The sequence below is a fragment of the Heloderma suspectum genome, chromosome 1 (assembly GCF_057233095.1).
Source record: "Heloderma suspectum isolate Gila_16-S chromosome 1, 16-S_ref, whole genome shotgun sequence".
NCBI lineage: Eukaryota > Metazoa > Chordata > Lepidosauria > Squamata > Helodermatidae > Heloderma > Heloderma suspectum.
Window position 1 is genome coordinate 115,246,784 of NC_139458.1, and position 15,547 is coordinate 115,262,330.

The window sequence follows — 15,547 nt, forward strand, 5'->3', positions numbered from 1 at the left end:
TTCCCTTGGGTCCATGGGAGGCGGCTGTTGCTTGCGCGCCAAACGGGCGCTACGCCTCCTTTCCGCGCCCTCCATCGCTCATCGCTCCCTGCGTCTGCGTCAAGTGTCTAGCAAGCCCCGTTCCCGCACTTTCTCACTGCTAGGATCACTATCTATCTCAGGAATGCCGGCAGGAGGAATCTCTGCCAGCTGCTGTGCCTGTGAGGGATGAGCTGGCTCCTCTCCCACAGATTGCTGATCCTCCTCAGAATCAGAACTGCTCTGGGGTTCTGTCGGCTCAGTTTCCACCCTGACAGGAACTCTGCCTTGACTAAGGGAGGCATTAACCACTCCACTTACCCACTCGGCCAGTCCACCTCTGGTTGCTTTTCTAAGCCAAGAAGGGCAAGGATCTAGAACACACATAGAGGCTCTCACCTCTCCCAGGATCCTGTCCACATCCTCCGGCTGTACAAATTGAAAAGTATCCAACAACACTGGACAAGCAGGGGCCAAAGTTACGTCCACTGGGTCTGTATCAAATATAGCATCCAAGTCAGAGCAGATCCAAGCGATTTTGTCTTCAAAGTGCTGAGCAAATTGTTCACTGCTGGCTTTCGAGAGGTTTAAATTATCCTCTTGCGGGCTAGTGTATGAAAAGACCCCTGACCACTCAAAACAGCTCTGCTGGACAGCTCTTTGCAGATGCAATAGTGGCAGAATTTTTTTTTCTTTGCTGCCCATTTTGCCACAGAGTAGGCCTTCAAATAGGCTCTAGCCCATGTTTGATCAGATTCACTCCGAGTTTTCTGCCAATGTCACTCTAGTCATCTTCTCGCTTATTTCATCACCGCCAGCTCCCTAGAAAACCAGGGTGCTGGTGTGGCTCTACTTCGTGAGAGAGGACACTCAGGAGCGATTGTGTCAATGGCCCTGGTCATCTCTCCATTCCAGAGACTGGCCAGGGCTTCAACAGAATCGCCTGCCAAGGCAACAGGAAAATCCTCAAGAGCCGTCAGGAAACTATTCAAATCCATCAGCCTCCTGGGGCAGACCATCTTAGTCAGCCCTCCACCCCTGCAGAGGTTCCAAGTGCCAGCATGTCTAACCCTACCAGGTTTATCTGTCCATGACAATGAAACTATAGAGGGTTCCTCCACTCTCAGATCACTATCACCCCATCCAGCACAGAAAATGAGGTCCAGAGTGTACCCAGCAGCATGGGTGGGGCAAGATACCTTTTGGAACAGACCCATCGTTGTCATGGCAAACATGAAGTCCTGAGCCACTTCTGACAGGGCAGCCTCAGAATGGATATTGAAATCCCATCACAACAAGCCGAGGGGAGACCCAACACCAACCCTGAAACCATCTAGCCCAGCTAGCTCAGGAAGGGAGACTGTTGAGCAGCGGGGTGGATGGTACACCAACAGAATCCCTATTCTGTCCTGGGCACCCACCTTCAAATACATACACTCTAACCCAGCAGACTGTGGGATAGGGCACCTGGTCAGAGGGATCAAATCCCGATAGATCACTGCCATTCCACCTCCCTGCCCCCCAGGTCTTGCCTGCTGCTGGACAGAGAGCCCTGGAGGGCAGAGCTGAGAGAGATTAACCCCCCCCTACCCCCAGCTTCATCCAATCAGGTCTCTGTAATACAGGCCAGCTCAGTGTGCTCATCCAGGATCAAGTCCTGGATAGCAGTTGCTTTACCATTCACTGAACTGGCTTTCAGCAGCAGCAGTTTCAACCCAGGGGGTCTGTTGCCAGGGCCATCCAGGTTATTTGAGTTGGGGGACAATTTGTGGACAGTCAACACCCTATTGTTACACACTCTGCCTTTAGAGTGTGACTGTCTCCCCCCTCTGTATCTCCCTCTGCCCTGTGGAACTGTAATGGCTGTTCCCTGGCTCCCAACACCTCTCCCCTTCTTTACAAAACATCTCTGGTGTAGGCAGTCCTGCAGGCCACACTGAGGCAAGCAGTCCTCCTCCCTCCTTTCAAGCAGGGGGACAGGCCCTTGCCTTTGTGTTCCTGTCAAGTGGCTCCCGCAAAGGGGTGACGGTCCCACCCCCGTCAGGGCCTGGGTTTTATACCCCAGCTCCCACAGGTGTTGCAGCTGGGAGTGGGGAGGCACTTGGCTGGACCTGGGTCTGCAAGAAGGCAGAGTAGAAGTCCCACAGGTGGAGGTAGCACACCAGCAAGGCAGCAGCAGGAAGAGCACTGGATCTCACCTGTAGCGCTTCCTCCCCTTGCAGCAGTGATAGAAAGAGTGAAATTGTGAAATTCATTCACTGGTGGTAATGTAAGCAGACCATGGCATTGCCATTTTCAGTATTACTCTACTTTGATAGATTAATAGTACCTGTGTTTCTGCAGTAACAGACTAATTTGGCTATTAGGTGGTATAGAAATGTAATAAAGAAATAAATAAAATAAATACATTCAATAATTCAAACCTTTCCTCTTAGACTGTGGTTGACTCAATGTCATCTGGAAAACATGATTTGTATAATGTAGGATTATGATTATCATAGAATTCCGCCATATATTATAATCAAATTAACATTAATTGCGTAAGCAGTTTCAATCAATGGATATGTGTATGCATTCCAATGTTTCCAATGGTAGTAATATATTCCTCCCTGTCAGGAAATACATTCTGCAGAGCTCTTGTGCAAGTGGAGATGGCAAAACCTTCCGTTATATGCATTATATCCAGAGAAATGCTGGCAGAAGAGGGTGCCTCCTCTCCCCTCCCTGCCCAAGCCTTTCTATCTGGGGTTTGAGGGGGAACGTGCAGTTGTACATCTGCCCAATTTTCAGCAATCCCCCCCATGTCAGTGCCCACTGCATTCATCAGGGTCCTCTGCCCTGATCCACAGGTGAGGCTTTGGAGGAAGCTGCTGGGGGAAGAGAGATTGGGAATGAAACCTTCCGCTCATCCTCTTCTATGGACATCGCTCTGGATCCAACCTGTAGAATGCATTTTAATAAAACAACAACAACCCTGGAAGGATAGAGCCAGGGAATCCTGAAACCTAAGATAACAATGTTTTTAACACTGCTTGCAGCTTTCTGATATTTCAGTTTCTTCTGGGAACAAAGATTAATGTTGGTGCATAGTTGCCAAACATTTCCTAAATCTGATTATTGATTTGCTGTGTGTACTGTAGGTCTAACAAGTCACTCTGCTTTTCTAAGCCTGTCATGTCCATATAGCAATAGATCCTAGGGACTCATTGTGTAATAATTGGCAATTGAAAATAAAGCAGATTATTGTTACTTTTAATTATTACCATCAATATGCATATTTCTACAGATATAAGGTTGTATTTCAGTCTTAAATGAGATAAGATCACTTTGCATGAGACAGGGCCATCTCAATTGGGTGCCTAGTTTGAGGAAAGAAAGGGATACCCCTTTTTCTATTCCTATTATTTGTTAGTAAAACCTTTTTAAGGCCACTTTGATTACTTTTTACTGCTGCTCGTTATTATTTTCTGCTGCTGTTGTTGTTTGTTGGTGTCTTTTTAGGACAGAATTATATGGGGTTTGGCAGCACACTGGTTTACAATCTTTTATATGGATCATATCAACAATATATGCTTTATTTTTTCTTGTAACCTTCTTTAACAACTGAATAGCACAAGTAGTCAAGAAATTTGCTTTATAAATAGGTTAAATCACTTTCCTTAACACTTATATATTCTTGTGGAACTACCTCACACAGTAAAAGGTAGGATGCTAACACTGTAATTTGTTTTTTTTCCTGTTCAGGCATATCCAGAATATTAGTGAGATCAAAACAGATGTTGGTAAGGCTAGAGCTTGGGTTCGGCTCTCTATGGAAAAGAAATTACTCTCCAGACACCTGAAACACCTTCTTTCGGATCATGAACTCACAAAGTAAGTTAGATTAACATGCAATGACATTCAGCTTAATGGAGATCTGTTCATTTGTGTTTCTTTTTAAACAAACTTGCCAAAGTCTTTAGTAATGCTAATAGATAAAACAACACACTATCTTAACAGACTAACAGAGGCTGATAGCTGCTTAAGAAACAGGATAGGCTTGAAATAAAGGTGTGTGTTAGGTTGAATTGAGAAGATGTGGGTACAATCTTGCATTTTCTATGCTGCCCTAAATTGGTTAGCTATTATGGTCAGAATGTTAAAAATGAAAAAGTTAAAGTAAACTGCATTCCCTAAAACACAAAAATGCCCTTTGTGTTTAAGCTGTTCGAAATTATGTTATGGCATCCCACAGGATTCTATTCTGTCCCCCATGCTTTTAAATATCTATACAAAGCTGCTGGGAGAGGTCATCAGGGGATTTGGGGCAAGGTGTCAGCAATATGCTGATAACACCCAGCTCTATTTCTCCTTCTCATTTGAGGCCATGCAGGTCCTAGATTGCTGCCTGGAGGCAGTAATGGTTGGTTGTGGGCTAATAAATAGAATCCTGACAAGACGCAGGTCCTATGGGTGGGTGGTTCTTGGGTCTGGGGATTGGGTAGATGGCCTCTTCTGGATGGAGTTGCACTCCTCCTGAAAGAGCAGGTGTGTAGTTTGGAGGTACTCCTTGGTCCATTTTCAACACTGGAGGCCCAGCTTCAGCTGGTGCATCAGCTATGGCTGTTTCTGGAAAGGGACAGCTTAGCCACAAAGATTCATGCTCTGGTAACAATTCTTTATAGAGAAACAAAGAGCATGCGTCAGTCCACCAGAGACACTGCTCTTGACATAGTGCAAGCACCAAGATAGCAGCTGCATTCATCCTCAGTGCAAAAATCATGAATTGTACATTTTGCAAGTAGCCAAGATTTGATTTAGTGCAGATCACATAGTGTAGTGCTTATTAACGTTCATTCAGTTTCTGATGCCATGTGTACCCATAGCTATAGAAAAAATACATATGGGGTCACAGGACAATGGGGATTTCACCTAACTTTCAGATTTCAGTATCGATCCGATAATTGTATCTATTATAAACCCAGTAGGTAGAGCAGGAAGAATCTATGCTGTAGCTATTAGTTTTCATTAAAATGCAACGTAAAGTTAGCCTAGCAATAGTGTATGCACCCTGTACCTAGAAAAATTCAGGAGAACGTGTCTTCTCTTCTCTCATTTTTTTTCCAGGGACTTTTCTCCATTTTTACAACAAAAAAATTGAAATGTTGAACACATTTCATAGGGAACACAGGGAAAAAACCTCTTCTGAAATATTTTCTTTTAGGGGATGAATGAAATGTTTTTTAAGGCAAGATTTTTACTCAAAATGTAAAATGTATACTATAAAATGTATAGTATAAACATTATCTTTATGAAAGACAATCTATGATACTAGAGAGAAATAATTTTATTTATTTATTTATTATATTTCTATACTGCTTAATAGCCAAAGCTCTCTGGGCACTTAACAAAATTAAAACTCTAAAATAAAACATGATAGAACACAGTATAAAACCTTAAAAGTTTAAAACAGTACAAACAAAGCAATAGGGAAGATCTAAAAACACAATAACATGTTTAGTGTGCAATCCCATGCATATTTAGATAGAAAAAATGCTGGCTGGGAAATGCTGGGAGTTGTAGGACATGTTTCTATCTAAACATACATAGGATTGTTCTCTTAAAAACAAAACGGAAGGACTGAAAAGCCTGTGAATACTATAGATATATACAATACTGAAATCCAAGATGCATTTCTGCACATAGAGAGTCCTGCCATCTTCATGAAAGGAGAAAATGGGGCCTTCGTTGCTTTTCATTTTGATATCTGAGCTGTAGAAAAAATAAGTTACATATGGTTAAGTAGCATAGGAGCAGTTTGCAACTCTTGGATATACTGTAATTTTGCTTGTGCAAAACTAAGGCATTTATATATTTGAGTCTGCAACCCTACACATGCTTACCTGAGAGTAAACTCCATTAAACAGAGTCAGTCTTACTTCGGAGTAAACATGTATAAGCTTGTTCTGTAAGTGTTGCATATATTTCAGTTTTTCCCAACACTTCCGTTTTTTTCTGAAATGAAAAGCAGCTTTTCCCCAGTGGATTCAACATTTCTGGAAATTTTACTTCTCTACATGGGTTTTGAACCTTCATCACCCACTGCTTCTATGTTTCCAAATTACTCTCCACGCTCCAGGGGCCTAGAAACTTGAGTCTTAAGAAAACTTAGATTCTTTTTGTACAACAGAGGTGTAGAAAACAGTATTTATAACTGAAATGTGGGCAGTTCAGAAGATTTATGTGTGCATGGAACCTTTATGGAGTAAGGACATTAGAAACCAAAACAATACTTTACTGACACCTTTTGATTGTAATGTACATATATTTATCATGTCCGTGTGAGAGCCCAAAACTCTGAGCCTGAAAGTCTTATTACAGAGCATTTATTTTCTTTGTTAGAAAACTCTACAAGCGTTATGCATTCCTCCGCTGTGATGATGAGAAAGAGCAGTTCCTTTATCATCTCCTGTCCTTCAGTGCTGTTGATTACTTTTGCTTTACCAATGTTTTTACAACAATCTGTAAGTATAAATTTTCATTCTTGAGAAAAACAATAACAAAGAGTCCTGTGGCACCTTAAAGATTAACAGTTTTTTATGGCATAAGCTTTTGTGGACCATAGTCTAATTCATCAGATGCATGGAATGTTCTCCTTAGTATACATGTGCATATATAGAGAAAAAATGTTTGCTGTGAGGTCAGATGGTAATGAAACGTAAGAATACAGACTGTGATCATTATGTTAAAGCTTAAATGCAAAAGTAATTAGAGTAAATGCTCACAATTCAATGTTGATGATAACACAATCAGTTCGATATTTTCATATGGACCCATTAATTTTGTAACCCTCATCCGGTTATCTCATGCTGGGAGACTACCATTGTTAATATAACTTTTGAGAAGTAACACAGGGTGATACCCAGTTTGCCCCTCTCACTCATAGACCAGGTTCCATCAGTGGAACGGGAAAAGGCACCATTCCCCCTCCCCCCTGCAGCCTCCCCACTTTCAAAATCTGCTCCAGAGGATTGGGAGCCCTCTAGAGCAGATTGGGGGGTGGGGAGGCAGCACTGGGGGCTGCAGCAGAGAGGAGAAGGGGGAAAAGTCCGTTGTGCAAGTGGAAGTCTGCTAGCATAACACTGGATTTTGCCCAGTATTTGTATTTCGCCATCGTCTTTTAGTTTCTGATTGTACCTTCTCCTCCTTTCACCAGGAAATGTTTTTAAAACATGAACTAAACATAACTTAAATATGTTTAATAACATTGCGTTCATGGTTCTGTACTGCAAGTGAAAGATAGTGCAACATCATCAAAATATTTTATAATTTATTTGATTAACAGTAGTTCAATGCAGGACATTGATTGTGTGGAATATATTGTTTCATGTATTTATTTATTTTATTTGTATCCCGCCTTTCTACCAAAGAGTAGCATTCAAGGCTGCTTACAGAAACTATTAAAATTTATTAAAAGAATAAAACAATACAATGAAATGCAATACAGAAACAGCAATTACAGAAAAAAATATTGTTAAAAACCCAACCTAACAGACCCACTTACTGGCTAAAGGCCTTCTTAAATAAAGCAGTCTTTGCCTACTGGCGGAAAGACAGCAGAGAGGGAGCAAACCTTGGGAGGGAGTTCTACAGCCTGGGAGTGGCCACAGAAAAGCCCTTCTCTTGGGTCACCACCAAATGTGCCTCTGAAGGCAGCAGTCTCAAAAGAAGGGCCTTTCCAGAAGATCTTAAGAACTGGGCAGGCTCATAGGGGATACTGCATAGAAGACATGTATCAGACTTGCAGATGAATGTATTCTGGGAAGAGCAGGGGCCAAATCAGAAAGGGTTTGGCCTTGTTAATCTATTCGCAGGTTTAAGCATCTAAGGGCGCAATCCTGTGGCCACTAGACAGTGGCTAGATGGCCATAGGATTGGTTGGTTTCCAGGAAACGACCTTGGAGCCCGTGCTCCATGCTCGGTTCCTGGAGAACCACCTCCCCAACCCTGCCGCCTCATAGGTGGTGCAGATCATCCCTGGGCTCTGGGCTTATAAGAGCAGCATGGAGTGGGGCAAAAGGGGGTGTTCCCGGGGGCAGGGAGGAGCAGGGAGTGCAGAAGTGCCAGTACAATGCTTCCTATGCAACATCCTGCTGCCCCGCCCCACGATGCCCCGCAGCTAGACAGCTGAAATCAGCTATCTAGCCGCAAATGCAGGGCGGCTGGAGCGCGGAGGAGAGGATCCCCTCCATGCTCCTTCTGCCATGCATCGGATAGGCGGTCGCCACTGAGTTCGAAGGCAGCCGCCTATCCCAATAGGATTGCTCCCTTAAGGTTTTACTGTGGGACAGGTGCTTGTGTAGCTAAGCCTGGGTAATTCTCTGATTTCACTCTACATCTAAATTACCGTTTTCTCTTCCCCTCTTACTTGTAATTATTAGCTGAGTTATTTAAATAGGTTTTTAAAGGCAGTGCTTCTCAAACATTTTAATGTTGGACCCACTAAACTTCCAGTCAAACCAGATGTGAGAGTGTTTGCTAAACATGTGCTCACCAGTTGGCTATAAAGCAGGTATGTGTGTTTCTCATTTATCACTAAATGTACCAGGTGAAGAATGGGAGCAAAACCTGCTCCCTCCTCCACTTTATCTCCCTGCTTGATCCTGTTTCTTTAGGGTTTCATTTAACACATCTAATTTTAATAAACAACATGTTATTTTTGCATTTCATTTTTGTATGAACGGTGTGGTATTTGATAAGAGTACATTATGATAGGTACTTATTCTTCTGTATAAATGGTAATTGCATTTGTTCTTGGAGACTTATTTGTTTTAGCCAGGTTGTTTCTTGTTTTTACAGTGATTCCATACCATATATTAATAGTTCCTAGCAAAAAACTTGGTGGCTCAATGTTCACAGCCAATCCATGGATATGCATATCAGGAGAACTGGGTGAAACAGGAGTCCTACAGATTCCAAGGAATACATTGGAGATGACGTTTGAGGTATGTCTTAATGGCTTAGAGCACCCTTCCCAAACTTGGTGCCCTCCAGATGTTTTGGAGTTCAACTCCCATCAGCTCCAGCTAGCATGGCCAATGGTCAGGAATGCTGGGAGTTGAAGTCCAAAACATCTGGAGGGCACCAGGTTGGGTAAGGCTGGTATAGAGGACACAAAACAGAAAATTATGAGAACATGTACCTATAATGTAAAGTTCATATTTCTGTTTTTTGGAATGTTTATTATTGTGTGTGTCCAGCAAACTAACGTAGACAATTATGACCTTCAAATTATATTGTGGCAGAAAGAGAAAATTAAGGCTACCTCTGTCTACGTTTTGAGTTGGGTTTTTTGAAATGTTCCTGTAGCATTTGATTTGATAACTGCTTCTTGCTATCAAATATAGCAATACTGTGTTTAGTGACTGCCAGATTTATATATTAGTGCTCTATTCATTAGAGTAATGATAAGACCTTATTGTTTTTTCTCTGTGACATTTCTTTCTGTTTTGATTGAGCAGATGTTCCTTTTTTTTCTCTCCTGATTTTCAGTGTCAGAACCTGGGAAAGCTTACCACAGTACAAATAGGAAAGGAAAGGTTCCTCCTGTGCAAGCACTGGGTCATTACTGACCCCTAGAGGGACACCGCTTACGGTGGCGTATTCATGACAGACTATAGCAGGGTGGTTTGCCATTGCCTTCCCCAGTCATAACTACCTTTCCCTCAGCAAGCTGGGTACTCATTTTACTGACCTTGGAAGGATGGAAGGCTGAGTCGACCTGAACCGGCTACCCAAGACCCGGCTTCCGCTGGGATCGAACTCAGGTTGTGGGGAGAGTTTCGGTTGCAATACTGCTGCTTAGCACTCTGCACCACATGAGGCTCTAATCATTAGAGTAATGATTAGACCTTATTGTTTTTTCTCTGTGACTTTTCTTTCTGTTTTGATCGAGCAGATGTTCCTTTTTTTGTTTGTTTTCTGATTTTCAGTGTCAGAACCTGGGAAAGCTTACCACAGTACAAATAGGACACGATAATTCTGGACTGTATGCCAAGTGGCTAGTGGAATATGTTATGGTCAGAAATGAAGTAACAGGTCACACTTACAAGTAAGGATTGTTTCAGCTTTTTTATGGCTTGTAGTGAAGGATTTTAAAATTTTTGAATCCTAGAGCAAGGCTCATTTGTAATAAATGTAGAGACTGCATTAATTTCCTACTTCTTTGTAAAAATTAACCTGTTGCTGCTCTGAGCAATGAATGCTGTTGTGAGTTTTTAATGTTGTGACTAATGTTTACTTAGTGAATTTTAAGCGCCAACTGGTCAAATAGATATTATCTTCTTTTCTCTTCCTTGCTCCATGGGACTAGGTCAGCTACTGACACAATAATATTACACAAGACTTTTTTTGGCATAAAGCTCATCTGTAAATAATAATCACACACTATTTTACAGAACATGATTTGATGCCCCTTTTTGTGTATATCAACCATGATAGGCTTATGTTAGATGAAACTAGAAATAAACTGAGTTATCATGGCCTAAAGTTGACTTCTGAATCCTGGCTTGTTTGAAAGTTCACACATAATGGGAAACTATGATTAACTGTGGCTTCCTGGTTTGTTTCCCTATTGTGCAAACAAAAGAGTGAAGTGGCAGCAAAGGGGCTGAGTGTGAGCGCATGGGGCTCATGCATATCCTGGATTTGATCATCTAAACCTGGCCATTGTAATCCATTCAGTCTGTGGGCACTCCAAAATATCTACATGCTTATGGTTCAGAATCTTCAAATTTCTATTTCCAGCAGAAAGTCTGTGTAGCTCCCTGTTAAAATCACTCTACTTGTAGCCAATACTATTCCCTCCTTCTTGCGCAGGCCAAACAATGCAGGTTCATCAAATGTTAAAAAACGGACTATGCCAAGTTTATAGAGTAAAGACCATGTGTACTGAGTCACTTATGTGTTGTCTTCTGCCTTTCAAAAGGCAAAATCTGGGAATAGGGCCTGCACAGTGCTTTTTCTTATTTCGTGTCTTTAGGTTTCCATGTGGGAGGTGGCTCGGAAAAGGGATGGATGATGGCAGTTTAGAGAGGATCCTGGTGGGAGAATTGCTGACATCCCATACTGAGGTGGATGAAAGGCAATGCAGAACCCCTCCTTTGCAGCAGTCCCCAAGCATGATCAGAAGATTTGTAACAATATCGCCAAACAACAAACCAAGTAAGCTGGACTTCTACTTTTCACTAGTAATCCATTATATTAATGGAATGGACTATCCTGGAAAGGGGCATGACTGGAATCCTGAACTGGAGCACTCTGCACCACAGCCTTTTGTTGCAGGGCCCTATTGTCCCTGCTCAAAAAGCTGAAATACTGTCCACAATTATCACTGGAAAATAATTTCCATCCTTATACCATTAAAATGAAATGGAGTAATAGAATTGATCTTGGTCTTGAATCAGCATGGGCTCCTTAAACATTGTCTATATGTCAGTGTTTTGATATACTGATTGATTGAGGAGAGAGGGAGGATAGCAACACTTTAGTTGATCAAATCTATATATTAAATTAAAGCGTACAGTCCTAAGTGTTACAAATTGCAGTTATATGAAGCTGTAACCACTTGCTTACTGCTAGATGTTGTCTTGTTCTAAAAGATTGCACCCAACATGTTATGTTTTCCCTTTCACCTTCAGACACAATTTGCTGAATACCGTAGCTGTAGCTCAGTTTCCTATATTCTTGCTTGATGGCCCCATCATAATACTGTGCATGGATTCAAAAACCCTGTCCTACAAAAGACAAATGCACAAATATGGGTAACCTGAACAAGTGTCTCTCCTTATGCCAACCTGCCTGTGTCTTAAGATCTTCAAAGGAGGCTTTTCTCCAGGTTCCTTTGTCAGCGGGAGCTTGTTGTGTAGGATCTAGGCAGAGGGCCTCCTCTGTAGTGACATCTGTCTCTGAATGCCCTCCCCACTGAAGCTTGACTGATGCTGCCACTGCTCTCATTTTGGTGTCTGATTACTTATTTGCCCAGGCCCCAGGCATTTTAAAGTGTTATGCTTGCTTATAGTTTGTTCTGCTGTTCTTATGCTTTTTTCGTTGTGATGTTGTTGTGGGGGTGTGTGTATTATATTGTGTTATATTTTGGTTTTTACGCTGCTTCTATACTGCTCTTATATCCTAGGATGAAGGGCAGGTTAAAAATACTTTTAATAAATAAATATTTTTTACAATTTCAGGTGAAAAGGATATGCATTCTTTAAGCTTCATTTTAATGTTAAATGTTCCTCTCCAAGTTTCCTGTCTAAGTGAGCTTGGGTTATGAGTGATTGAACCTGGTGTTGAACAGTTGAGAGAGAATGGGGATCATTCACTGATGAGTTTTAGACTTTGGGGGCTTCTCTATACCAGGCTTTTATCCTGTGCCTTTACCAGGGCTTGTGCTTCTATATTCTTTGCAGGATTAAGATAGGCTCCTTTACACGTGCTTTTTTCTCCTGCGTTTCATTTCTCTGCAAGTTCTATATGTTTCATTCTACAGCCACTAGATGGTGCTGTGGTATAGCAGAATTGCAGAAATTCACCAGATGTTGGAATGCTTCAAAGCGCTATTACAGTTAAATACTGCATTTTCTCTGTTAAGAAAAAACCCACGATAATGGTCAGAAAACACAGGTGATCGACCTATTAAGATAGTTTGCGTCTGGAAGCTGATGGATCCAAATGGATTCCTGAGAGACCTTGGGCAGTTTCTAGTAGGGATACATGAACATTCCACTCCTCACTTTAAAAATGAATCTGGCCCCTTTACTTGAACCTTGAAACTTTGGGGTTGTAAGAATGCTTGAGGGGGGATTCTTGGTGAGCTGGCAGAGAAGGGATGGTGCACTCTCCCCCTCTGAGTTTCTATACCAGCTGTGGAGGACGGGGGGTGACGCAGTGTGCTTTTTTTATTTTCTGCTGTTCTGCAGAAGTGAAAGAGTGCAGAGTGGGAGAAAAAAAGGCAGCTTTGTTTCTCCTGCTTTGCATGGAAGCCTTCCTCCTTGCATAGCAGAAGAAAAGCAAGTGCCCTGCCCAGGAAAGGACTCTGCTAGCAGTGTCTTCTCTTGGTCAAGGGACCTTGTTTTCTCCCACTCTTCATGGGGCAAGAACAATAAAGGTGTTCTGCCCAAGAAAAGATGCCGCTTCCTGGGCAGGGAACCTTGTTTTCAGCTATTCTGCACAGAGGGAGCCTCTCCTTCATGCCGAGTGGCAAAAAACAAAGGTGCATGTGTATATGGGCAAGCTTAATCAGGATGGGAGGCCAGCTTGAGGTGAGTGGTGTAACTGGATCCATCTCAATCTGGTTTCAGGCCTCGTTTCAGCACGGAAACTGCCTTGATCACCCTCATAATGACCTATGCTGGCAGGGGGACTGGGGGGTATGACATGGTGTGCTTCAGGATAGGCCGTGTTGGCTGAGAGAACCATGCTTCAGTGGTTCTGCTCCTGCTTGGAAGAGTGATTCCAGAAGATGGTGCTGGGAGACTCCTGCTTGACTTCATTGCATTTATGCTATGGAGTCTTTCAGTGTTCCATCTTGTCTCTTTTTTTAACGTCTACATTAAGTCACTGAGTGAGGTCATCTGGAGATATGTGATCAGCCATCAATATGCTGATGACACCCAAGTCTATTTCTTATTTTTATCAGAACCAGATGAGGCAGTGGAAGTGTTAAATGAGTGTCTGGGAGTAGTAGTGGACTGAATGAGGTCCAAGAAATTGAAGATTAATCCTGACAAGATGGAGATACTGTTGGTAGGTAGTTTATCTGATCAGAGAGTGTGGGGTTCAACTTATTCTGGATGGGGTTACACTACTCCTAAAGCAGGAGTAGGGAATCTCCAGCATGTGACCTTTGGATCTGGCTCACAGCCCCCTCATTAGTCTTGCTCCCCATGCAACAGGTGTACAAACAAACAAAAAAGGTTCCATTTGCATGTCTGGGACCTCCTTTTTTTCTTATCCTAATTGCCATGCAGGGAGGTGATTTGGGGGGCACAACTAGGAAGGGAAGAAGTAAACATCCCCTTCCCATGTGATACAACCCCCCAGAAATTTCCCCACTTTGCTGCCATTAGGCTTAGGAAAAAGCTCCCATTGGTACCAGTGTGAACTTTTTTTGAAGCCTAATTGTCATGCGGGGGACAGGGCAAAGTGAGGATGGGATGGCAGTTGCAGAGAAAAGAGGAGAGAGTGGGGGGGAATAGAGAGAGAGAGATAAAATAGGGAAAGATGAAAGAGGAGAAGACATAATAGAATGTGTGTGTGTGCACACGCGAATGGATGGCGATGTGTAGATGGGTGGGTAGGGGCATGTGTGAATGAAAGAGTGTGGAGTGAATGGATGATTGATTAATGGTGTGAGTGAGAGAATGTGGTGGCGGCTCTGGCCTGGCCTACTGCAGCAAAATGGCCCCCAACAGGTTATCCCTGGTGGAATGTGGCCCTCAGAGACAAAAAAAGGTTCCCCATCTCTGCCGTAAAGGATCAGGTTTACAGCTTGGGGGTACTGATAGATTTAGCATAGCCACTGGATGCCCAAATCGAATCTGTACCATGCAGTGCCTTTGACCAGTTGTGACTGGTGTGCCAGCTGCAACCCCTCCGAGACAGAGATAGCCTGGCCACACTTACTCCTGCACTGATAATCTCTCGATTGGACTACTGTAATCTGTTGTATGTGGGGCTACGTTTCAAAGGCTTATCAGAAACGTTATAGTACAAAACATAGCTGCTAGGCTGCCAACTGGGAGCAGTTATAGAGAACACATCTTGCTAGTTCTAAAACAGCTATGTGACTAACAGTCCATTTCCAGGTTCAGTGCTGGTTGTTATCTTTAAAAGGCCTAAGCAGGCTGGGACTTGGCTACTAAGGACTGCCTTTTTCCATATGAACCTGCCTGAATCCCATGTTCTTCATCTAAGGTCCTTCTCTGGCTCCTCCCACCATCTGAGGTTAGGTGGGCGGTGAGCACAAAGAAAGCCCTTTTAGTTGATGTCCCTTATATATGGAATGCCCTCCCCAGGGAAGCTCACCCAGCACCAACCATGGTGTCCTTTTGGCACCAGGCAAAGCTTTTTTATTTGTCCAGGCACTTCAGTGTGTTTTATAAGTGATTTTAGTTGTATGGCTGCTTTTTGTGCTTTATTTTTGTGTGTGTGTGTTTGTTTATATTGTAATTTATTGATTTTCACTATCCTGGGAATTTTATACTGAAGGTCACCTTGAAATTTATATATTGCATATACAGTCAGGGCCAGAAATATTGGAACAAGGATAACTGTTTTGGCAGTTGGCCTCTGTACACCACCATATTGAAGTTGAAAGGAAATACACCCAGATGGGAGCGAAGTCAGGACTTTCAGCTGTAATTCAAGGGGTTTGACAAAAGTGGGGCACTAACCATTCAGGAAGTACAGCGAGTGGCATACACCCCCCCCCATCGTTGGTGGCTCATAAGTAATGGAACAAATGGCTGACAAGCAGCTGCATGGCCAG

At 42.8% G+C, this 15,547-nt stretch overlaps 1 protein-coding gene across 2 annotated transcripts in view; it reads left to right on the forward strand.

The window, feature by feature from the left end:
- DENND5A (DENN domain containing 5A) overlaps positions 1 to 15,547 on the forward strand; it is a 107,843-nt gene that overhangs the window by 77,896 nt on the left and 14,400 nt on the right. For both annotated transcript variants that reach the window (XM_084854519.1, XM_084854528.1), the window contains 5 exons: positions 3,763 to 3,891; positions 6,400 to 6,521; positions 8,857 to 9,002; positions 9,990 to 10,108; positions 11,039 to 11,220. In XM_084854519.1, the coding sequence (XP_084710645.1) occupies positions 3,763 to 3,891; positions 6,400 to 6,521; positions 8,857 to 9,002; positions 9,990 to 10,108; positions 11,039 to 11,220 (698 nt within the window). The remainder of the gene's footprint in view (positions 1 to 3,762; positions 3,892 to 6,399; positions 6,522 to 8,856; positions 9,003 to 9,989; positions 10,109 to 11,038; positions 11,221 to 15,547) is intronic.